The following is a 24,769-nucleotide window of genomic DNA, read 5'->3' on the forward strand; positions in this document are numbered from 1 at the left end:
GGGGACAGAAATGGACTCCTACTGTACCCCTATTTCTGAGAGTGTATGGCAAGTTTTACAATATCGAGGCCAAAAGAAGTGTTGGAGCACCCGATTGTACTTTTTATTTATACCAAGGTGCCCAGACCAAGGATAATCATGTGCCAGACTCAAAATATGCTGTCGAAATTTCGAGGGTACCACAATCTGATGGACCACATTCCAATCATCTGAATTTTCATCACTCGATAATCGAGCATTCCAGCTACGCATTAACGCAGTGTTGTTCCAATAGAACTGATGGTTATGTGACAGTGATTTTTCACTGTCAGCACTGAGACGACACTTCTCTAACGTAAGATCACTTTTCTGAGCCTCGATAAGAACATCACACGAAATAGGCAAAAATACGTCAGGATCTGGACAAACAGACTTTTGGATCGGGTTAACATCCGAATTTTCAGAAAATGTATTTCTCTCAAACATCTCTGCAAAAATAGACTCACCTAAATTCACTTCATTCTCCTTAGCAAGACTTTTCACCTGAGCGCGTGTCGTAACTGCACTAGAAGCAAAAACATTTGGGAAATGTTGTGCAAGCGCATCGGGTTGTTGCTCATACATGGAGTATTAGTCACATGCACAACTGGCATTACTTTGCCTCCAGCGAGATCATTTCCCATGATGAAATCAATACCTCTCACAGGTAGGGAAGAACGAGCCGCTATATTAAAACATCCGACAAAATCGACAACACCCAGACGTGATAGAGGTACAGTTATAAAACCCATTTCTATACCCTGTACAATAGTACTAGTATCACATGCGGACTCCACAAAAAAAGTGTCGGACAGTATAAAGGACTGGGATCCCCTCGTATCACGCAAGATCTTCACAGCCTTCTGATCCTCAGCACGACCAGTCAATGATACATAACCCTCAAACACAAAAGGTTGAAAACACTCGTTAGGAACTACATAAGTTGTGGACTGCTGAGACACAACTTTGACCAAAACTGAACCGCGAGGTTGAGATGAAAAATCCTGACGCTCTTGCTTTCGTTTTAAAATTCGATACTCAGCGATAATATGTCCCACCTTGTGACAATAGCCACACTCCTTACGAGTTTTCGAGCTAGATGGATTAGGCCTGATTTTAAAGTCAGAAGAATTAACTTCATTCTCCCTTTGTGAGGTGTATCCCATTAAGTCACTCAAACGCTTTAAAAACCAGTGATGGAGTACTCGAGTCCTGGACTCGGACTCGAGTCCGACTCGAGTCCCTATTCTCTGGACTCGAGTCCGACTCGAGACTCTATTCTCAGGACTCGTGACTTGACTTGGACTCGCGGACTGATGACTCGTTCTTGGACTCGGACTCGAGGATATAAAATCGGACTTGAGCATTCATCAAATGAATGACGTTGGATGAAGTTTCTGACTAAATAGGATTTAAAATTTGATATAAGATGTTACACTTTTCCTGTTTTGGGCTCCAAGACCGGACGGGATCTCTTTTTTTCCTGCATATATGAACGAGCAGAGAGAAAGCCCCAGCCGCACCCGCGCTCTCACCGTCTTCAAACAACACGAGCGGTGCTCCCTCCTCACGCATATTAATCAAAATCAATTGACACGATAATAAAAGGTCGGAAGACCGAAGTTTCACGTAGATCATTCAGAGATTTTTTTCTCCTGAATTACCGCGAGGTGTGAATTGTGCTGAAAAAAAACAAAAAACGTTTGCCTTATCATCTCTGAAAAGCGTTCCGCACATTCAGCTGACATTAGCCACAATTTCAATAAACGAAAAGACCTATCTAGTGATGAAATGTTTTCTGTGTTGACACAAATCTTGTCCTGTCCTAAACTGCCGAGATAATCACACAAGGCGTGCCGTATAGGCTACACGTCCATTAATGACACGTCCGATTCGCGAACTAATGACTCCTTTGAACGATTCACTTTAATGAATGGTTAAAACAACTGACCATCTGTCCAACAACGAACTCACGAGACGTCTGAATCGGTGTATAACAAATCGGTAACACTTTACAATATGTTCCATTTATTAAACTCTACACAGTAAATTCCCCAGTGTTAAATTAACACTGCTCAGAGCACATATGGTCCCACTCTACATGGTGTTAAAGTAACACTGAAGCAGTGTTAAAGTTAATGAGACAATTAAGTGATTAATTGAGTGATGATTGAGCATTATTGAAGACACCTGATGATAACAAGCAGAATCACTGAAGGAGAAAATCTCAAATTGTAAGCCACCGTTATGGTGATGGGTGTTTGCTTTAGTTGGGCTCTTGACCCATACTGTATATTATTAACTTTAGACTTTGTTTGTCTGCTGTTATTGATTTATAACAGTCAAATGAACAAAGAAAAAGTGTGATCTGATAGTGTTGGTTATGTTTTGACATGATCATGCTATGATCTGAAAATGAAACTTATTGAGATAGTTTAGTGTAACTTCTTCGCAGCAGCTTTTTGATTCTACAGTATATGATTATCAGCATTTTTCTTATAATCCAATATATTTAATAAACATTGTTCTGATCATAACACTTTCAAATGTATTAATTTAGAAACACAGACATCAATAATCAGCCTGTGAATCCCAACAATGGTGACAATAATAAAACATGTTGCAGTGGCTGCCACCAATCACAACTCATTAATGGCTCCCATCATGCATTGCGGTATGAACAAATTATGATCTGAATTGTCTATGTAATTTACTTTTCCCAATTGTCACCATTGTTGAGATGCATAGACTGAATCTTTATGTCTGTGTGTGCCTATAAGAAAAGTTTTTTTTTTTTTTTTACTTTTAAGAAATCCTTTATATTATATCAAAAATTCTGGATATTTATGCAGAATCACAGTTGTGCTGTAACCAACAACATAAATCAAAAACATAAAGTTAAAATTACGATTGTCATAACATAACCATTACCATCAGATCACTTTTTTTTCTTTGTTCATCTGGCAGTTGTAAGTCAGATACAGCAATCAAACAAAAATTAAAGTTAATAATTTAAGGGTCAAGAGCCCAACTAAAGCAAACACCCATCACCATAACGGTGGCTTACAATTTGAGATTTTCTCCTTCAGTGATTCTGCTTGTTAACATCAGGTGTCTTCAATAATGCTCAATCATCACTCAATTAATCACTTAATTGTCTCATTAACTTTAACACTGCTTCAGTGTTACTTTAACACCATGTAGAGTGGGACCATATGTGCTCTGAGCAGTGTTAATTTAACACTAGGGAATTTACTGTGTAGTTAACTACATTAGTTAACATTTAGGCTACTATTAATAAACTGCACTTCTACAGCATTGTTAATGTTAATTTCAACATTTAGCCTACTAATAGCCTACATTATTGAAATCAAATTTTTTATTTATATTTATTTATATTGTATTTATTATTTATAATTGTCAACACAGTGGTGTCATTTTTGTTTAATGTAGACCCTCTTTTATAATTATATATAATTATAATTATAGTAGAGAAATGTTGGCAGTCTTGAAATATAACACAGACTCAACCTTGATGACTCGACTCGGACTCGAACACTGGGGACTCGAGACTCGACTCGGACTCGAACTCAGGTAATGGTGACTCGACTCGGACTCGACTCGGTCTCTTCTTTGGTGACTCGGACTTGGACTCGGACTCGAACACGGGGACTCGAGACTTGACTCGGACTCGACAATTGGTGACTCGACTACAACACTGTTACAAACACAGGTTTATGAATTAATGCATACTCGTCTGCCAGGACAGCTGCTTGTTGCACAGTACTAACCTTCTGTTCATTTAGGTACAAAGCAGTACGCTCCGGAACACAATTTTTGAACTCCTCAATGAGCAAAAGTTCACACAAAGATTGATAGTCTGTGATTTTACACGCTTTTATCCATCGGTCAAAAAGCATACCCTTCTCGCGGGCAAACTCGACATATGTCTGGGAAGCAGATTTTTTCGTGGTACGAAACCGTTGTCTATAATGTTGAGGCACTAACTCATAGGCACGGGGAATCACATTTTTCACAGTTTCATATTGAACACTTTCTTCTAAAGGGAGAGAAGCACAAACTTCTTGCGCTTTCCCTGTTAACTTACATTGTAACATTAATGACCAGACCTCAGTTGGCCACTTCAAAGCTGAAGCTATTCGCTCAAATGCCTGAAAATAAGCTTCAACTTCTTTCTCACGAAATGGTGGAACTACTACAATGTTCTTTGCCACATTAAATGGAGAAGTCGAATGAGCATTTACAGAATCTGTTAACACAGATATAGAGTCAGCTGTAGATACAACAGGATCATTTGATCATTAACACAGCTGCTTCAGCCTCAGAACTAGGCCTACCTTCGAACGCAGATGATTTTTTTTAGATCTTTTTGGATCGTCTTGAACAGCCTGTAACTCTAACTGCCGCATTTTAACTTCCATCTCCGCATCAATACGGTGCAATTCGAGCTGATGCTGCAATTCATCCTTCCGTGCATGAGCTTTGTCTTGCATCTCGAACCGTTATTTTAAACGCAAATCTCCACGATATGTGGGTGACGCTTCGATAGAGAGGGAAAGAGGCTCAAATTTAGGCAAAGAAAGAGGTGGTCCTTCGCACCACCTCCGGCACCCGGAGTAACTGGATCACCAACAAGAGAACGCCGTGAGGTAAGAGAACGCAGTGGGGATTGTTCCTCTTCATCCATAACAGCTGCAACCGATTCTGCTGATTTAGGAACATCCTCCACCGAAGGCAACACCCTTTTACTAATTAAACCAGCCACCAAACAAGCTTTCAAGTCTTTCTTAAGCAATGTTCTAGAAACAGGTATTTCAAAATGTTGAGCAATAAGGATCAAATCGTCCTTTCTACACGTTTCTAATACCGCAACACTAGGTTGATTTATAAACTCATTTACATCAAAAGTCGCCATAATGAATTGATGAGCAGAAAATTAACATAATAAAATAGTAGGCTATAAACGACTCTGGACCTACACCTACCTAACCGAGACCTAACTAAGACTTCTCTAATCTTCAGAGGGTACCAATTGAGAGGCAAGCCTCTCCCCTGGAATACCCCCAAAAATAACAAACTAAAATAATAAAGAAAACAATAAATCAGTAAACCGTAGTGAGAACCGGCACTAGACACGGTCCCCCTGGTTTACTCTGCCTACCCGGAGATCGCTCAGCACCACCATTATCATCATCATCATCTGCTCACAAAATAAATAAAAAAATAATTAAAGTAATCCCGGATGAGCCCCCAATTTATGTTACAAACCCCTCCTTAAAATTGGCAGAGAATATTGCATAACATAAAGAAGGACATGTGAGACCTAAATGAAATGCTAGAACATTTGTTTAAATAAACAAAACTACACAGTAAATTCCACAGTGTTAAATCAACACTGCTCAGAGCAAATATGGTCCCACTCTACGGAGTGTTAAAGTAACACTAAAGCGGTGTTAAAGTTAATGAGATAATTAAGTGATTAATTTAGTGATGATTGAGCATTATTGAAGACACCTGATGTTAACAAGCAGAATCACTGAAGGAGAAAATCATAAATTGTAAGTTACCATTATGGTGATGGGTGTTTGCTTTAGTTGGGCTCTTGACCCTTATATGTTTACTTTAAATTTTACTGTTGTTTGTCTGCTGTTATTGATGTATAACAGTCAAATGAACAAAGTAAAAGTGTGATCTGATAGTGTTGGTTATGTTTTGACATAATCATGCTGTGATCTGAAAAATGAAACTTATTGATATAGTTTGGTTTATCTTGTTACCAGCAGCTTTGTGATTTTAACAGCATATGATTATCAATACTTTACTTATAATCCAAAATATTTCATAAACATTGTTCTGATCAAAACACTTTCAAATTAATTAATTTAGAAACACAGACATCAATAATCAGCCTGTGAATCTCAACAATGGTGACAATAATAAAGCATGTTGCAGTGGCTGCCACCAATCACAACTCATTAATGGCTCCCATCATGCATTGCGGTATGAATAAATTATGATCTGAATTGTCTATTTAATTTACTTTCCCTAATTGAATATTCTGCTCGTCACCATTGTTGAGATGCATAGACTGAATCTTGACGTCTGTGTGTGCCTAAAGGAAAGATTTTTTTGTTTTAAACAACTTTTAAAAAATCCTTCATATTATATAAAAAATTCTGGATATTTATGCAGATTCACAGTTATTTTGTAACCAACAACATAAATCGAAGTCAAAAATAAGGATCATAATGAGTTCAGTGATCAAGTTCAAATGATGAATTTCATAATATAACCAACACCATCAGATCACTTTTTTTTTCTTTGTTCTTCTGGCAGTTATAACTCAGATACAACAGCCAAAGTAACTCTAAAGTAAACATATAAGGGTCAAGAGCCCAACTAAAGCAAACACCCATCACCATAACGGTGGCTTACAATTTGTGCTTTTCTCCTTCAGTGATTCTGCTTGTTAACTGCAGGTGTCTTCAATAATGTTCAATCATCACTAAATTAATCACTTAATTATCTCATTAACTTTAACACCGCTTTAGTGTTACTTTAACACTCTGTAGAGTGGGACCATATTTGCTCTGAGCAGTGTTGATTTAACACTGTGGAATTTACTGTGTAGGAAAACACGTATCATAACGAAATAGAAACAAAGATATTTCTAAAATAATTACCAAACTATGATAAACGCAAACAAACAACAAGACACTTCAAAATATAAAGGCAATGAATATCAACAAAAATTACAATTAAGAAATAAATCAAAACAGAAAGAAAGCTAGCTGTTTGCTGGTGAATCTCCTCTCTCCTGCCATGCTCCGCTTCGGCGTCCTTAATACTGTCGATCACCAACGTGTACAATGAGACGCAGGTGCACAACGGCGGACCTAGCAATCAAACTCAGACAAAGAAAAAAAACAAAAAAACAGAGTCGGGACGTCGTACATAAGGAGAAGAAACTCACTGAAGGCACAGGCCGTAACAGTGTACAAGAACTCATTTTTGATCATTTGCTCATTTTGCCAGCATGGATCACAATTCCCTGGACATGTTCCTGTTTGTGTTCTGTATGTTTCAGTCTTGGGATCTGGAAGGTTGTCACTCGGTACACACACACTCCTCAGAAGACCTTTACTGCAGACTTTGAGGTCAAAGAATATGGTAAGACCTGTGTCAACAACTGTATGTTGTGTATAAATAACAACTGAATTTTATTTTATTTTAAACTGCGTGTGCTATACAGTGGTATAAGCTCATGTGTAGTGTTGTATTTTTATTCCTCTGTAATCTATGAATCATTCTCAAACACACCCATAATCTGCTGCATTTAAATATTGCCTTTTCAATTAAGGATGTCGATTAGGATCCACGGCGGTGCCAATCAGTTCAATCTTGAATGTGAATGCACTGGGCATTTGCCAATATCAATATTACAAAAATCATGAAATATTGATAGGGGAAAATTACTCTTAGACTTGTTTAAAAAGTTTCACGAATCACCACAAAATGATTTTGTTTTATTTAAAAAGATTCAGAATAATACAAAGACAAAAAATTCCAAAGGCAAAAATAACATAAACACGTAAAAGTCTTCACCCGAGATGCGGATTAAAAAGTTTGTCAAGACAAACTTTAAGTTGGCTTGAGAAAGTTTGGACCAGATATGGCAAGACGTTTTAACATTTAATCCTTAAAACCTACTAGTCTCTTTTCATCTAGTTTCATGTAGTAGTTATACATTAGATTCTAGTATCTATTTAATAGGTATCTAATGAGTAAGTACTAGTAGCTAATTAATATGTAATAGGTACTAGTACACAGCAAAAACTCCAGTGTTAAATCAACACTGCTCAGAGCACATATGGTCCCACTCTACAGAGTGTTGAAGCAACACTGAAGCAGTGTTAAAGTTAATGAGATAATTAAGTGAATAATTGAGTGATGATGGAGCATTAGAGATGAACACCTGCTGTTAACAAGCAGAATCACTGAAGGAAAGAGAAACACAAGAACTACTGACTTTGAACCATTATTGCACTTATTATTTTACCAGATTGACTTTATTTCTGTCATACATCTACACACGGTCTTATTTAGATTTAACAGAAGTTTAGATGGTAATGTTTTATGGAATGTTTCGTTTCATGTCACCATTATGGTGGTCAGTGTTTGCTTTAGTTGGGCTCTTGACCCTTTCCATTTTAACATTAGTATTTCTCTGGCTGCTCCAACTCTGTGTTTATAAAGCATATGTGTTGTGGCAAAAGAAACTATGACTTTAGCTGTGTTTCCTGAAAGCATCGCAAGCCTAATTTGATCGTACAGACCATTTGTTGCAGTTGATCTGCAATCAAGTAAGGCTTAAGATGCTTTTGGAAATGCAGCCCTGGTTATGTTTCGATGATGAAATTACTAGTGACATGATTCACTGATGGCACCCATCATTATAAACTGATTATCCACATTTTTTATTAATTTTTCACTACAGTAGTTATTTCCAGCAATATTTTAATGATCTGAAATTTTTTAAATCACACACAGACATCAAGAATCTACATATGAATCTGAACAATGGTGACAATCAAACAAACGCTTAATGTTGCAGTGCATGATGGGAGCCACCAATCAGAACGCATCAATGGCTCACATCATGCATTGCAGCATGAATAAATTATGCAGCTGAATTGTCCTGTAATTTTCATTGTTTTTTCTGTTTGCTTTTATTTTGCTATTGTTTTGTTCTGACTTTAGTATCTTGTTTTGTGATGTTTAGAGTTGATCTGTTCGTCACTAGTTTGTTTATTGTCACCATTGTTGAGATTCATATGCTGATTCTTGATGTCTGTGTCTTTTAACACAATAATTTGGGGTGGTGGTGGCGCAATAGATAAGACACATGCCTTTGGTGTGAGAGACCCGGGTTCGAATCCACTGTGAGACACCAATGTGTCCCTGAGCAAGACACTTAACCCCTAGTTGCTCCAGAGGCGTGCGACCTCTGACATATATAGCAATTGTAAGTCGCTTTGTATAAAAGCGTCAGCTAAATGAATAAATGTAAAAATGTGAATGTAATTTCTTTGCACAAAGTATTTTCAAAATTTTTCATATTGCTGTTGGATCTCAAAATGTAGAATCTCAGAGCTACAATCACCAATACTAAAACGAGACATCAAGAATATAGCCAAAGATTTAGACTCTGAATGACATCAGTGAATCGGGACACTACATGATGATAATGTAATTATCATCAAAACATATTGTGAGCAGATCATGTTTTCTCTTGCAGTAACAAATGTGCTTTATAAACACAATGATGGAACAGTCAGAAAAAAACTAATATTAACAAAATGAAAAGAGTCAAGAGCTCAACTAAAGAAAACACTGATCACCATAATGGTAACTTGAAAAGAAAACTTCCATAAAACATTACCGTCTAAACTTCTGTTGAATCTCAAGAACTTTTGTCGATGTATGACAGAAATAAAGTCAAACTGGTAATAATAAGTGCAACAATGTGTAATGACTCAAAGTCAGTTGTAGTTCTTGTGTTTCTCTTTTTACTGTTATTGTTTTTTTTCTTTCCGTCAATGATTCTGCTTATCAACATCAGGTGTCACCACTAATGGCCAATCATCACTTAATTAATCACTTAATTATCTCATTAACTTCAACACTGCTTCAGTGTTAATTTTAACACTCTGTAGAGTGGGACCATATGTGCTCTGAGCAGTGTTGATTTAACACTGGGGTTTTTGCTTGTTTAGGCCTAACACATTTAAACTTCTATCTATCTATCTATCTATCTATCTATCTATCTATCTATCTATCTATCTATCTATCTATCTATCTATCTATCTATCTATCTATCTATCTATCTATCTATCTATCTATCTATCTATCTGTCTGTCTGTCTGTCTGTCTGTCTGTCTGTCTGTATGTGCGTGCTTACTTTGTGAAATATAGAAAGAAGTTCTTATTGATAATTAACAGAGGTTTAGATGTTGATGTCTTGTTGGAAATGTTTCGTTTGAGGTCACCATCATGGAGATCAGTCTTTGCTTTAGTTAGACTTTTCTACACGTCTGACAGAAATAAAGTCAGTCTGGTTAGTAATAAATGAAGCTGGTAATGCCGTTTGTGGAGTTGTTTAATCAGATCTTCAGAGAGTAAATCTCTTTTATCAGTTCATCTAAGGCTGTGTTTAAAGAAAGTTATAGTTTGTGTTCTTATTACTCCTTCGAAAGATGATTGAAAGAATGTTTCAGGAACATCACACTAACCTTTAAATGAACATTCTAGTAACATTAAGGAAACTGGACATTTTTATGTTCTTGGAATGTTAGAAATCAACGTTCGTATAATGTTGAATTTTAAATCAAAATTAAGTTGAAAGAATGTTTGAGGAACATTATACCTTTTAAAAACACGTTCCTCTAGCATAATTTTTCACGTTCCCAGAGCCAACACTCCCGTTGGGTTGTTGGGTTTTCATGTTTTATGGGAACTTTAGACATAATGATTTTTATACTGTGCAAACTGTGTCTACCCCTAACTCTAATGTAGTTATCATGGTAGAGTTCAGCCTATTATTGATTTTTATTTCCACTTCCCTTTTACCAAAGAGACAGAACTATTTGCACTGTATTTATCAATAGGGAATACATCATGCTAAAATAATCTGTCATATACTGTGGCTCACATTAATGGGTTCGTTTGCAATTCGCAGCAGCACGAATTACGTGACCAGCAACATATTTCTGCTTCAAATATTATGCGTAGTTAACAGTGAGTGGTGGTTTCAGACAGTATTTTATTAAAGTGCATTTGTCAGTGCCGCACTCATACTGACTCTTATTCTGCCTGACAGAAAGAAAAGCTTGTAGCCTACTGAAGGCGGAGCGTTTTTGACCAATCAGATGAAAGGGGCGTTTCAGCGCCGCCCACGTGTGCAAATGAAATATTGAACTCATAAACTGATTTGTAAACCACAAACGAAAAATGAAAAATCGAGCCAAAATCTAATTTTTCATTTTTTAAACTAAACTAAAAATGAATAAAAGAGCTGAATCCGTGTATCATTCGTTCAGTCGTTTTTTGATTTAATATTGAAAGTAGAAAAATGAGAAAACAGTTCCTTTTTCGATTTTTCATTTTTTCCCAAAAAACGAAAAACAAGAATTTAGCTTTAGTTTTCGTTTTTCGTTCTGAGGTAGCAAAATTAATAAACAGCTTGATATTCGATTTCTACACATGGGCGGGAATGAAACGCCCCTTTCCTTTGATTTGTCAGCCGAAGATCAAACTGTCCCGTCATCAGTTCTTCCTCGGTTCTGCACTGCAGAATAAGAGTCCTCCGTTGTGCGGATTCTTTACGCGTTTATTGCAACTTTTTCATATTTTTTCCATCAACCAGACTAACGAATGGCTCGACACAACCCGTATTGGGGAATAGACTAGACAGGTCTTTCTTCTTTGTAGACCAGAGTTCTCAAGTGCCAGGGGTTTGCTATTTTCCGAACTGTAAAGTCAAGGTTTTTTTTTTTTTTTTTTTTTTATTATCATGAACCACGCTGTGTTTTATTCTTAAGTGGCTATATAATGCATTTTACTTAAAATAATCTAAATGTTGACTTTCAAAAGTAGGCGTCTCAGAAGGCCATTCACTCTATTTTGGTTAATTTTTGGTGTGCGCCAGAAAGATGCAGAGACGCAGCGCATCATGTTGTTTTCTTTATTTTTTAAAGGTCATTTGTAGTCATTTTGAATGTACACAAATAAAAATATAAATTTTACTGCTTCGAATGACAGAGTATTAAACGACAGAATATTAAGTTATTCCCCTGCTGAGCAACAAATCCAAGTGATGGCGCTGGCGCATTGCTCGCTCACAGAACATCTAGGCTATTATCAGTTCACTTCTGGCATTGATAACTTGACATCGCAGCCTATTCATTATTAAAATAAAACACAGTCAACCAAATATATAAAAAATTATTCTGCTTAATTTAATTGGTCTTTTGTACAATATAAAGGCTGTGCTGCACAGTCCTACTTGCTGTTATTCCAAACTCATTTCCCTTGCTGTGAAGATGATGATTTAGCATATACGTGTATATTGGGACTCGACTGAAGTACAAAGCCTTCTTTACATTACAGTAGTTAGCATCCAAATGTTACATTGCAAATATGGAAACCTTGGACCGAATGAGAGATGCGCGAAACCAATGTCCGTACAGTTTCAGTTTCAATAAAGGACATAATAGGCTATTATAAGTTATTAGGTTAGGCTATATTTTTATTATACGGGCTACTTATTTTTCATTCTTGTTGTTTTCTGAATACCATTCATTTAAGGATTTGACATAGGCTACAGTAAGGGGAAGTAAAATACGCATAGACATAGCCTATATGTTATTAATAGTGTTTATAATGTTAATGTTGTATTTTATTTACCGGTCTTTTGCACTATTTCTGAATAGGCTAATAATAAAATGCGTTTGTTTCCCTCTCAACATGACCGTGCGCTGCGCACAAGCGCACATCTTTGAGATATAAATTAATACATTTTAATAAAACACAAGGCAAGGCCTACATCATAAAACTCAGAAGAGTGTGTATTTTAATATCTCTGTTGTTCTCTGTTCTCCGGTTGTTAGATAGTCAGTCTGAATGACGTTCATGCGTTTACGTTAAAATAGGCCTATTAGTCAATGCATTATTCTTTTCTTTTTGTATTAGTGTTAAAAATATTTAATTTACAACTAATTATATTGATTTATATCTTCATTTATTATTAATAAAATAAAATAATTACTGGGTAAGGCGACCATGGTAGGCTAACAGCCGTCATTCACCCTGCATACCCAGCTGATGCAAATTAAGCGTAGGTGAATTTATATCTACACAGAAGAAAGCCCTGTCTACTCTATTCCCCAGTACGGGTTGTGTCGAACCATTCGTTAGTCTGGTTGTTTGATGGAAAAAAAGATTAAATGTATTTGCAATAAACGCGTTAAGAATCTGCACAACGGAGTACTCTTATTCTGCAGTGCAGAACTGAGGAAGATCTTCGGCTGACAAATCAGAGGAAAGGGGCGTTTCATTCCCGCCCATGTGTAGAAATCGAATATTCAAGCCATTTATAATTTTTTCTACCTCAGAACGAAAAACGAAAAATCAAGCTGAGTTCTTGTTTTTCATTTTTTTGGAAAAAATTTAAAATCGAAAAAAAGGAACTGTTTTCTCATTTTTATACTTTCAATATTAAATAAAAAACGACTGAACGAATGATACACGGATTGAGCTGGTTTTCATTTATTGTTATTCTATTCCAAACAGGAAATGAAATGATCAAAAAGCACACGGACCGAATTTCCTTATAAGGTCAAACTTTGAACTTATCCTAGTCCTTTATTAACCCCCTGAGGTCTACGGTATCGCCGGCGATACCAGCTCGCTTTTTTTTTGTCAATGTAAAAGAAACTCATAAATACTCTGTTGACTTTGATTTTCCATAGGAGTTTCATACATCAATCGATTCTGTTAAATGTGTATTATTTTTGTGTATACTCACAATAAAAACAAAGTGTTGTGCTTTTTGCCAAATAAAGAAAAATAAACACGAAGCGAGTTCTGCCTTCTCTCTGCCAGTGTAGTCCATTCTGAAACGCGTCCGAAAATTAACAATAACTCAGCGAATACACAGCAAAATCCCCAGTGTTAAATTAACACTCCTCAGTGTTTATATGTGTCCACACTACAGGGTGTTAAAAATTAACACTGAAGCAGTGTTGAAGTTAATGAGATAATTAAGTTAACACTGAAGCAGTGTTGAAGTTAATGAGATAATTAAGTGATTAATTAAGTGATGATTGGCCATTAGTGGTGACACCTGATGTTAATAAGCAGAATCATTGACGGAAAGAGAAAAAACAATAACAGAAAAAAGAGAAACACAAGAACTACTGACTTCGAGTCATTACACATTGTTGCACTTATTATTACCAGTTTGACTTTATTTCTGTCATACATCGACAAAAGTTCTTGAGAGTCAACAGAAGTTTAGATGGTAATATTTTATGGAATTTTTCTTTTCAAGTTACCATTTTGGTGGTCAGTGTTTGCTTTAGTTGGGCTCTTGACTCTTTTCATTTTATAATATTAGTTTTTCTCTGGCTGCTCCAACTCTGTGTTTATAAAGCACATTTGTTACTGCAAGAGAAAACATGACCTGCTCACAATATGTTTTGATGATAAAAACATTATCATGTAATGTCCTGATTCACTGATGTGAGAGTCTAAATTTTTGACTATATGCTTGATGTCTTGTTTTAGTATTGGTGATTGTAGCTCTGAGATTCTATAGTTTGAGATCCAACAGCAATATCAAAAATTTTGAAAATACTTTGAGCAAAGAAGTTATTGTGTTTAAACACACAGACATCAAGAATCAGCATATGAATCTCAACAATGGTGACAATAAACAAACTAGTGACGAACAGATCAACTCTGAACATCACAAAACAAGCTACTAAAGTCAGAACAAAACAATAGCAAAATAAAAGCCAACAGAAAAAACAATGAAAATTACAGGACAATTCAGCTGCATAATTTATTCATGCTGCAATGCATGATGTGAGCCATTGATGCGTTCTGATTGGTGGCTCCCATCATGCACTGCAACATTAAGCATTTGTTTGATTGTCACCATTGTTGAGATTCATATGTAGATTCTTGATGTCTGTGTGTGATTTTTAATCCTTCAGATCTTTAAAACATTGCTGGAAGTAACTACTGTAGTGAAAAATTAATAAAACAATTAGATAATCAGGTTATAATGCTGGGTGACATCATTGAATCAGGTCACTAGTAATTTCATCATTGAAACATAACCAGGGCTGCATTTCCAAAAGCATCTTAAACTTAACTTGATCACATACTAAATGCAACAATTGGTCTGTACGATCAAATTAGGCTTGCGATGTTTTCAGGAAACACAGCCCAGATCATAGTTTCTCTTGCCACAACACATATGCTCTATAAACACAGAGTTGGAGCAGCCAGAGAAATACTAATGTTAAAAAGTAAAGGGTCAAGAGCCCAACTAAAGCAACCACTGGTCACTATAATGGTGACATGAAACGAAACATTCCATAAAACATTACCATCTAAACTTCTGTTAAATCTAAATAAGACTGTGTGTAGATGTATGACAGAAATAAAGTCAAACTGGTAAAATAATAAGTGCAATAATGGTTCAAAGTCAGTAGTTCTTGTGTTTCTCTTTTTTCTGTTCTTGTTTCTCTTTCCTTCAGTGAGTCTGCTTGTTATCATCAGGTGTCACCACTAATGGCCAATCATCACTTAATTAATCACTTAATTATCTCATTAACTTCAACACTGCTTCAGTGTTAACTTAATTATCTCATTAACTTCAACACTGCTTCAGTGTTAATTTTTAACACCCTGTAGTGTGGACACATATAAACACTGAGGAGTGTTAATTTAACACTGGGGATTTTGCTGTGTACTCAGTCAAACAGGCATACAGACACACAGGCATGAAGCTTGAATTTTCTTCTTTTAAATGAAGTAATTTATATAAAAAACAAATATTCTAATCTTGTGAAATCTGTATTAAAAGACAGCGATTCCAGTCGAGCTCATCTCATCTCATTACGTTATAATCGGCCCCGCCCACGGAGAGCGCGCGCTATTCAAACGCAAATGACTGAGACGATCCCATACAAACTGTGAACGCCCACATATCAGCTCGAGAAAACACATCAAGTTTATTCAGATAAGTGTAGTTGTCTACACTGTCTCGCAGCGCTGTGAGGAATAATAATAATGGAAAACTTACCTCAGAAGTGCTGGTATTTCGAGGAGCAACGGATGGAATAATGTAGTAAGTTTTTTTTTTCATTCTCAAGTAAATCGCGTTTCTGTGTGAATGAATGAACGCAGAGATGCGCTGTTTACCACAACTCGCAAAAAGACGGTTTAAATTTGAATTGCGTTTCTGTGTGTGAATAAATGATCTGCTTTTAGCAAACTATTTTGCTATACTGAGTAAAATCGATTGAAATATGTTGAAATAAAATGTAGGCCCTATTTGTATAAGCAACGTATTAAACTGCAAATTAACATTTATATTCCTTATAATAAAAACGAAAGACCTATGTTACAGACAAATGAAAAACAACATTTCGTTGATTAGTTTTGGATAGATTACACATTTTTACTGTAAAATATCTGCCACCTCAAATAAGCTTTTGTTTGCCAATTTTTGCTAATATGTTAAATATAGTATGTTTTGTCAATGTAGGCTATATTCGAAGTTTGAAATATGTATGATAAAATGTATACTTTAGTTTTTACAAAGAAAGATTACACTTCAATTGTTGTTGTAATTGTAACCTTTTTAATAAAAAATATATATATTTACAAGGTAGATGTAAACAAATTTTAAAAGGTAAATATAAGCATTTTCTTTAAATAATTTTTATTGTGTTTTATTATTGACAAATTTGGGGAGAGGATACATATTCCAAAACTGAAAATACAGTATGAGAATTAACTGCACAATTAATAGACATGTTTTCCTTGGATATTATACAATTTGCAAGCAAAATTTGTGAAAAAAACAAAAAATTGACATGCTTCCAACTGTGAACCAATTTGGTAGAATATATATATATATATATATATATACTGTATATATATTGCTCTTGCATTCTTTCTTGTGGCTATAGGTGACACACCTGAATGAATGGCTCATTAGGTATGCGGGCCCCATTGTCTCCTGAGGTGTGAACCACTACATATGCATGATGCTGTTGAATGGTTGACGCCCCTTGCGCATATTGCCTTTACAAACAAAAAGTGTTTTACAAGATTTAAATCAATGTATTGTGTTATGTGAATGATAAGGGCAGGATGATTTTCACATCATTTTGAAGAAAAAATTCTAGGCAAAGACATCAATTAGTCAAAAGTCTTATTGACACGTATTTAGTATGTGTTTTGTGGCCTTATTTCAGAAACTTTAGTTTTTAGTTTTTTCAATAACCATGCATAAACATTATTCTCTCAAAAATACAAACATGTACATGCATGTTGCTCACATATTATGGTAGCCCTGTTTGTGCTAAATAGAGTGTAATTATACCTTTGCCATTAATATGTTTATAAGCAACTGAAAAAAGCACAAATGTCAGGGCATGTCAGAACATCTCAAGGACCCCAAAAACCCCTCAGACCTCAGAGGGTTAACATACGCTTGCAGAAGTAAATATTCAAAATATCTATTTTCTTTTCACACCTATTTTATGCAGCACATACACAGAAGCTTTATTTGGTAAGTTTGACTATTGTAGCCCTTTTGACCTTTCTCTAGTTTCGCACATTTTGTAGGTCTAAGGCGAACGATGTTCACAATTCCCTTTAAAATACATGTGATGTGGTCTAAACAACCTAAACATATTTGAGTCCACATACACCCACACACATAACACCTCTAACAATGACCCTTAAGTTTGCAGGCCAAGTTCAAATTAGGCTTTAAGTAATTTGAGCTTGTCCTGCAAATTCAACACATCCTCATTTGAGCAGTTTATTTCATTCTAAACCATAAAACTGTTTGCAATGTGTATACTTATCCTATTTAATCGTTCAACTTGTCTGATAATTTTTATTAACTACACAATGAATCGGTCCATTCTTAGGGAGTTGAGCCTTAGAAGATCTTCGCCAGCGCTTTTCTCGCCTTCTTCTCCGTCTTGCGAGCTTTCTTTGCGTTGTCCCTCTGGAGGTGTTTTCTCGACTAGTAGTATTAACATATACCATGTGTCACTTTTGGGTTAATATTTGATTGATTTATGACCCCCATGTCACTCATGATTGACAGGGAATCCGTGTGTCCAAAAAACAGGGTCTCTGATTTACAGTGCCAAGCTGGCTGGGGTTTGCGTCCTGATTGACATGTGAATACTCACACCTCACCATATGCCAATGAAGTTTTTATGATAGGGTCTTCCCTGGTATGCCTTTTCACACCTACGTCACTACCTACACCATGGATTAAATAAGGTCAGGGGTTGCAGTGTTAGACACAGAAGACATTCTGCATCTTTTCCTGTTACAATGGCTGCTCCGGGAACTCCTAAAACCCCTAGAAAGGTTATGTGTATTTCTCCAACAAGAGGACCTGTTGAGATGAGAGAGGAACTAACTTTTGCACCAAGGAAAAAGCAAAATGTTAGCTTGACAAAGTTTCTTCATGAAGACATAGCTAACGTGAAATGCGATTTCCCATTGTTTGGTAAACGTGTGCTGAGATATGCGTTTGACAAGGTGCTGCATATTGTGAAACTCTACACTGTTGATGTTGGAGACGAATTTACATGGCATACTCCATGTCTGATTTTTCAAGACAAAGACTGGTTTCTGTTTTTCAACTACGTTTGGAGAGATTTGAACGACTGTGGTGATGATCCGTTATACTTCGCCGAGTGGGATGGATCAACTCCTAACACAAGATTTCGGGTGGTCGGGGACCACAGTAAAAAGCTACCAGACGACTGTGTTTATATTTTTTGCTGTAACGACAAGACAAAGCTCAACGTACATGCATGGCCTATTCGAGAATCTGAGCATCACACATGCTACGACATGAAATTTCTGTTTCAGTGGAGAGATGTTCGTATGCTTGACAATATATTTACAAGCATAAACAAGATGTTTAGATGGTGTGACATGTATGATCGTTACAGTTCTGTAAAGATGCAACTGTTTCACCCTGAGAAGGGCGTTACCAACCCCGAAGACCGCCTCTTAAGCCCACCCACATATTACAGTCATTAAAAACGCGTACGGATCGGTACAATCGCAACATTCATTCACCATGTCTCACGGATCTACACCTGTCTACTGCTACAGCAACACCCCTGAGACTGCCCCAGCGATGCCTGATGACAATGCTACACTGCTGGAACCCCACCCACAAACCTGTGACAACAGTTGGTTGGATACATTTTGTATGGATCTACACAGCAAAATCCCCAGTGTTAAATTAACACTCCTCAGTGTTTATATGTGTCCACACTACAGGGTGTTAAAAATTAACACTGAAGCAGTGTTGAAGTTAATGAGATAATTAAGTTAACACTGAAGCAGTGTTGAAGTTAATGAGATAATTAAGTGATTAATTAAGTGATGATTGGCCATTAGTGGTGACACCTGATGTTAATAAGCAGAATCATTGACGGAAAGAGAAAAAACAATAACAGAAAAAAGAGAAACACAAGAACTACTGACTTCGAGTCATTACACATTGTTGCACTTATTATTACCAGTTTGACTTTATTTCTGTCATACATCGACAAAAGTTCTTGAGAGTCAACAGAAGTTTAGATGGTAATATTTTATGGAATTTTTCTTTTCAAGTTACCATTTTGGTGGTCAGTGTTTGCTTTAGTTGGGCTCTTGACTCTTTTCATTTTATAATATTAGTTTTTCTCTGGCTGCTCCAACTCTGTGTTTATAAAGCACATTTGTTACTGCAAGAGAAAACATGACCTGCTCACAATATGTTTTGATGATAAAAACATTATCATGTAATGTCCTGATTCACTGATGTGAGAGTCTAAATTTTTGACTATATGCTTGATGTCTTGTTTTAGTATTGGTGATTGTAGCTCTGAGATTCTATAGTTTGAGATCCAACAGCAATATCAAAAATTTTGAAAATACTTTGAGCAAAGAAGTTATTGTGTTTAAACACACAGACATCAAGAATCAGCATATGAATCTCAACAATGGTGACAATAAACAAACTAGTGACGAACAGATCAACTCTGAACATCACAAAACAAGCTACTAAAGTCAGAACAAAACAATAGCAAAATAAAAGCCAACAGAAAAAACAATGAAAATTACAGGACAATTCAGCTGCATAATTTATTCATGCTGCAATGCATGATGTGAGCCATTGATGCGTTCTGATTGGTGGCTCCCATCATGCACTGCAACATTAAGCATTTGTTTGATTGTCACCATTGTTGAGATTCATATGTAGATTCTTGATGTCTGTGTGTGATTTTTAATCCTTCAGATCTTTAAAACATTGCTGGAAGTAACTACTGTAGTGAAAAATTAATAAAACAATTAGATAATCAGGTTATAATGCTGGGTGACATCATTGAATCAGGTCACTAGTAATTTCATCATTGAAACATAACCAGGGCTGCATTTCCAAAAGCATCTTAAACTTAACTTGATCACATACTAAATGCAACAATTGGTCTGTACGATCAAATTAGGCTTGCGATGTTTTCAGGAAACACAGCCCAGATCATAGTTTCTCTTGCCACAACACATATGCTCTATAAACACAGAGTTGGAGCAGCCAGAGAAATACTAATGTTAAAAAGTAAAGGGTCAAGAGCCCAACTAAAGCAACCACTGGTCACTATAATGGTGACATGAAACGAAACATTCCATAAAACATTACCATCTAAACTTCTGTTAAATCTAAATAAGACTGTGTGTAGATGTATGACAGAAATAAAGTCAAACTGGTAAAATAATAAGTGCAATAATGGTTCAAAGTCAGTAGTTCTTGTGTTTCTCTTTTTTCTGTTCTTGTTTCTCTTTCCTTCAGTGAGTCTGCTTGTTATCATCAGGTGTCACCACTAATGGCCAATCATCACTTAATTAATCACTTAATTATCTCATTAACTTCAACACTGCTTCAGTGTTAACTTAATTATCTCATTAACTTCAACACTGCTTCAGTGTTAATTTTTAACACCCTGTAGTGTGGACACATATAAACACTGAGGAGTGTTAATTTAACACTGGGGATTTTGCTGTGTAGGATATCAAAACCTGACCTTCCTTACAACTCCATATGGCAACACCGGTGCAATAGCTGGAGCTGCGGCCTTAGCAGGAATTGATGACACAGACAGTTGTATCCGTTCTGATGGGTTCAAAATCATAAAAGCAACTGTTGTGGTCCTTCTGGAACACGTCATCAACAAAAAGCTGAAAGAAATCTGTCTGGGGTGTGAAGTGGATCACCCCAGTCAGATTAGACATTCCTGTTTGTTTGAACCGGACCCCTATTTCTTCAACGCCTACTTTGAGGAGCTGACACGTAATCTGGTGAGACCAGACCTTAAGCACATCGTTGCTCAAGCATTGAGTCGTTGTGGTTTAAGGGTTCACCCCCAGAGGATTCAGGGGTCAGTGGATGCTATTTTACACGAACTGCGTGACGAGGTTTTCATTGTGGAGAAGCTTCGCGAAGTCAGAGAGAAAGTTGTGGACGGTAGCAGTGAACAAATTGTCTATGACGCTGTGGACAGCTGGAAAGGTATTGTCCAAGTTGACTGTTTGTGACAACAGCATGGGGAACACTTGTTTTGCAACTGGACTGGCTAAGTGTCTACTTAAACAACGTATTAGATGTGAGATGACCACCTTGTTGTATAACAACATTAATTAATTTGCCAATGTATCGGTTACTGTAAACAGATGTGGTGTTGATGCCAAACGTTTTACAAACCTTAAGAAACAAATGTCTTTTGTAAGAAATGTGTCAAATGAATGGTCTGATATGATGCGATTATGTGTTAATGCTGGTGATCCAGTTTGTGTAACCATCAGAAAAGTTTTAGACCTGATGACTGAATGTGGTAGCTTTATTAGAATAGCTGATATATTTTGTTTGTGTACATATGTATCGGATCTATGTGTGGACATGTTGACAAGAAACAATCAGACTGATGTATGTGAAATTGTTGAAACACTGGTTGATTACATTCTTGAGAAAAATATTGTGATGTGTATAAAATTTCTACACTACATTGATGCTGTATGATACCTTTGTATCCTTTTAATGTTTAAGAAATAAAACCCGAACCACTTAAACCATCCATGTTATTATTTTGTGGAGCGTGAAGTGTCAATATGTCAGAAGAAATTAAAAAGATTTATTACACACCTTCTAACCCTGGTTCTTTAGGGGGTAAAAAACTTTTAAAAGAAGGTGTTTTAAAAGAGACGGGGGTTCGTTTAACCGATAAAGAAGTTTCAGACTGGCTCGCTGGTGAGGATGTGTATACACTACACAGAAGTGCACCACTAAAATATAAAAGGAATCGGGTTTTTGTCTATGGTGTTGATATGCAGTTCCAAGCCGATCTAGTAGATATGTCTGCATATGCCAAGGTAAATGACAACAATCACTTTCTGTTGACATGCATCGATTTGTTTAGTAAGTACGCATGGACGCGTGCATTAAAAAACAAGAGTGGTGTAGAGGTCTCTAAAGCTTTTGAATCCATACTGAAAGAGGGTCGTGTGCCACAGGAATTACAGACAGATAAAGGAAAGGAGTTTTTTAACAAACACTTTCAAAACGTGACAAAAAAGTACAATATTAACCATTTTGCAACAGACACAGAATTAAAGGCTTGTGTTATCGAGCGGTTTAATAGAACCTTAAAAGGAAGAATGTGGAGATATTTAACAGCTATAAACTCCAAACGTTACATCGACATACTTAAAGACATTACACAAGGATACAATGTGAGCTATCACAGAAGCATCAAGATGAGACCGATTGATGTGGGAAAAGAAAACGAATCTGTGGTGCTACATAACTTGAATGGAGATACCAAACCTTACAATGTTAACCCCATATTTAAATACAAGATCGGTGACGTGGTTCGAATTTCTAAAGTCAGAGGCCCATTTGCAAAAGGGTATGAGGAAAACTACACACAAGAGTATTTTACTGTATCAGCGCATATTCCACGAGACCCCCCTGTTTACAGATTGAGTGATTATGACGGGGATGTTATCAACGGTGTTTTTTATGCTGAAGAATTGCAAAAAATATTTGTCAGTAAAAACAAGACATTTAAAGTTGAAAAGATTTTGGATAAGAAGATGAAGGGTCGCAAAACATTAGTATTGGTACAGTGGCTTGGATGGCCTGCAAAATTTGCGTCATGGATCGATCAGAAAGAATTAGTCGACGTACAGGTGCCATAAAAACAAAGGACAAACAAAGACTATCTGCAGTTGTATAAAAAACAGACATGGCAGAGGGTGGTTTTTATGTCACACTACCATGCAATGCTTCACGGTCTGTATACCCTGATAATACAATCTCTAATTGTAGAACAAGGATGGCTACTCCTATAAATATTTTGAAGGAGTTACACCGCACTCACAAACAACAAGGTGCCAGACAAACAAAACTGAAGATCTCAAAAAATAAATAAAACTGTCTGCACAATTGAATCCTTTCAGCAAATTTAATAGCCAAGCTTTCGGTCAAACGACCATCCTCAGGGCATCTTGCTGTAAATGTGTTTGACAAACACACTGTCACAGCGGCCAAAGAAAGACTATAGCTATACTAAGAGTTAAGAGCCCAACTAATGGAAACACTATTCACTGTTATGGTGACTTCAAATGAAACACATTAGAGTTAAACCTCTGTTAATTCTCAATAAAAACTTGTGTAGACGTCTGACAGAAATAAAGTCAGTCTGGTTAGTAATAAGTGAAGCTGGTAATGCTGTTTGTGGAGTTGTTTAATCCTCCTCTGCTGAGATCTTCACAGATTTAATGTCTTCTTTTCTCTTCAGTTGATTTCATCTAAGACTGTGTCTAAAGTCAGTTGTAGTTCTTGTGTTTCTGCTCGTCTCTTTTTCTGTTCTCTTCTTTCCTTCAGTGATTCTGCTTGTTAACAGGCTTATTTAGGCTGAAATGACTCCATATTTAATATACACAGACTTTGTGTCTCAGATAAGGTCCAGTTCTGGTTTATTTCTTTGCTCTTGGCTGACATGTGGCATTGCTACACAGTAAATTCCACAGTGTTAAATCAACACTGCTCAGAGCAAATATGGTCCCACTCTACAGAGTGTTAAAGTAACACTAAAGCGGTGTTAAAGTTAATGAGATAATTAAGTGATTAATTTAGTGATGATTGAACATCATTGAAGACACCTGCAGTTAACAAGCAGAATCACTGAAGGAGAAAAGCACAAATTGTAAGCCACCGTTATGGTGATGGGTGTTTGCTTTAGTTGGGCTCTTGACCCTTATATGTTTACTTTAGAGTTAGTTTGGCTGCTGTATCTGAGTTATAACTGCCAGATGAACAAAGAAAAAAAAAAAAGTGATCTGATGGTGTTGGTTATATTATGAAATTCATCATTTGAACTTGATCACTGAACTCATTATGATCCTTATTTCTGACTTCGATTTATGTTGTTGGTTACAAAATAACTGTGAATCTGCATAAATATCCAGAATTTTTAATATAATATAAAGGATTTCTTAAAAGTTGTTTAAAACAAAAAATTCTTTCCTTTAGGCACACACAGACGTCAAGATTCAGTCTATGCATCTCAACAATGGTGACGAGCAGAATATTCAATTAGGGAAAGTAAATTAAATAGACAATTCAGATCATAATTTATTCATACCGCAATGCATGATGGGAGCCATTAATGAGTTGTGATTGGTGGCAGCCACTGCAACAGAGTAAGGGGAGGCTGCAGACCTGGAGCCGGTAGATCTACGCCCCTAGCAGTTTTACGCCCCTGGCAGTTTTACGCCCCTGCTGTTCCTGATGCGTCCAGTAGGGGGAGGCTGTACATTGACACGAATTGATTGAGGTATAATAAATAAT

At 36.4% G+C, this 24,769-nt stretch overlaps 2 protein-coding genes across 9 annotated transcripts in view; both read left to right on the forward strand.

Moving 5' to 3' along the window:
- The window catches only part of LOC309493628 (complement C3-like), a 528,795-nt gene that overhangs the window by 195,629 nt on the left and 308,397 nt on the right, over positions 1-24,769 (forward strand). The window lies entirely within an intron of this gene.
- The window catches only part of LOC309494715 (complement C3-like), a gene marked incomplete at its 3' end in the record, with an annotated part of 130,628 nt that overhangs the window by 38,007 nt on the left and 67,852 nt on the right, over positions 1-24,769 (forward strand). Inside the window, exon 6 of the mRNA XM_082164126.1 lies at positions 7,127-7,209. Coding sequence (XP_082020252.1) covers positions 7,127-7,209 — 83 coding nt within the window. The remainder of the gene's footprint in view (positions 1-7,126; positions 7,210-24,769) is intronic.

The sequence above is a fragment of the Leuciscus leuciscus genome (genome assembly GCF_965113295.1).
Source record: "Leuciscus leuciscus genome assembly, chromosome: 3".
Taxonomy (NCBI): Eukaryota; Metazoa; Chordata; class Actinopteri; order Cypriniformes; family Leuciscidae; genus Leuciscus; species Leuciscus leuciscus.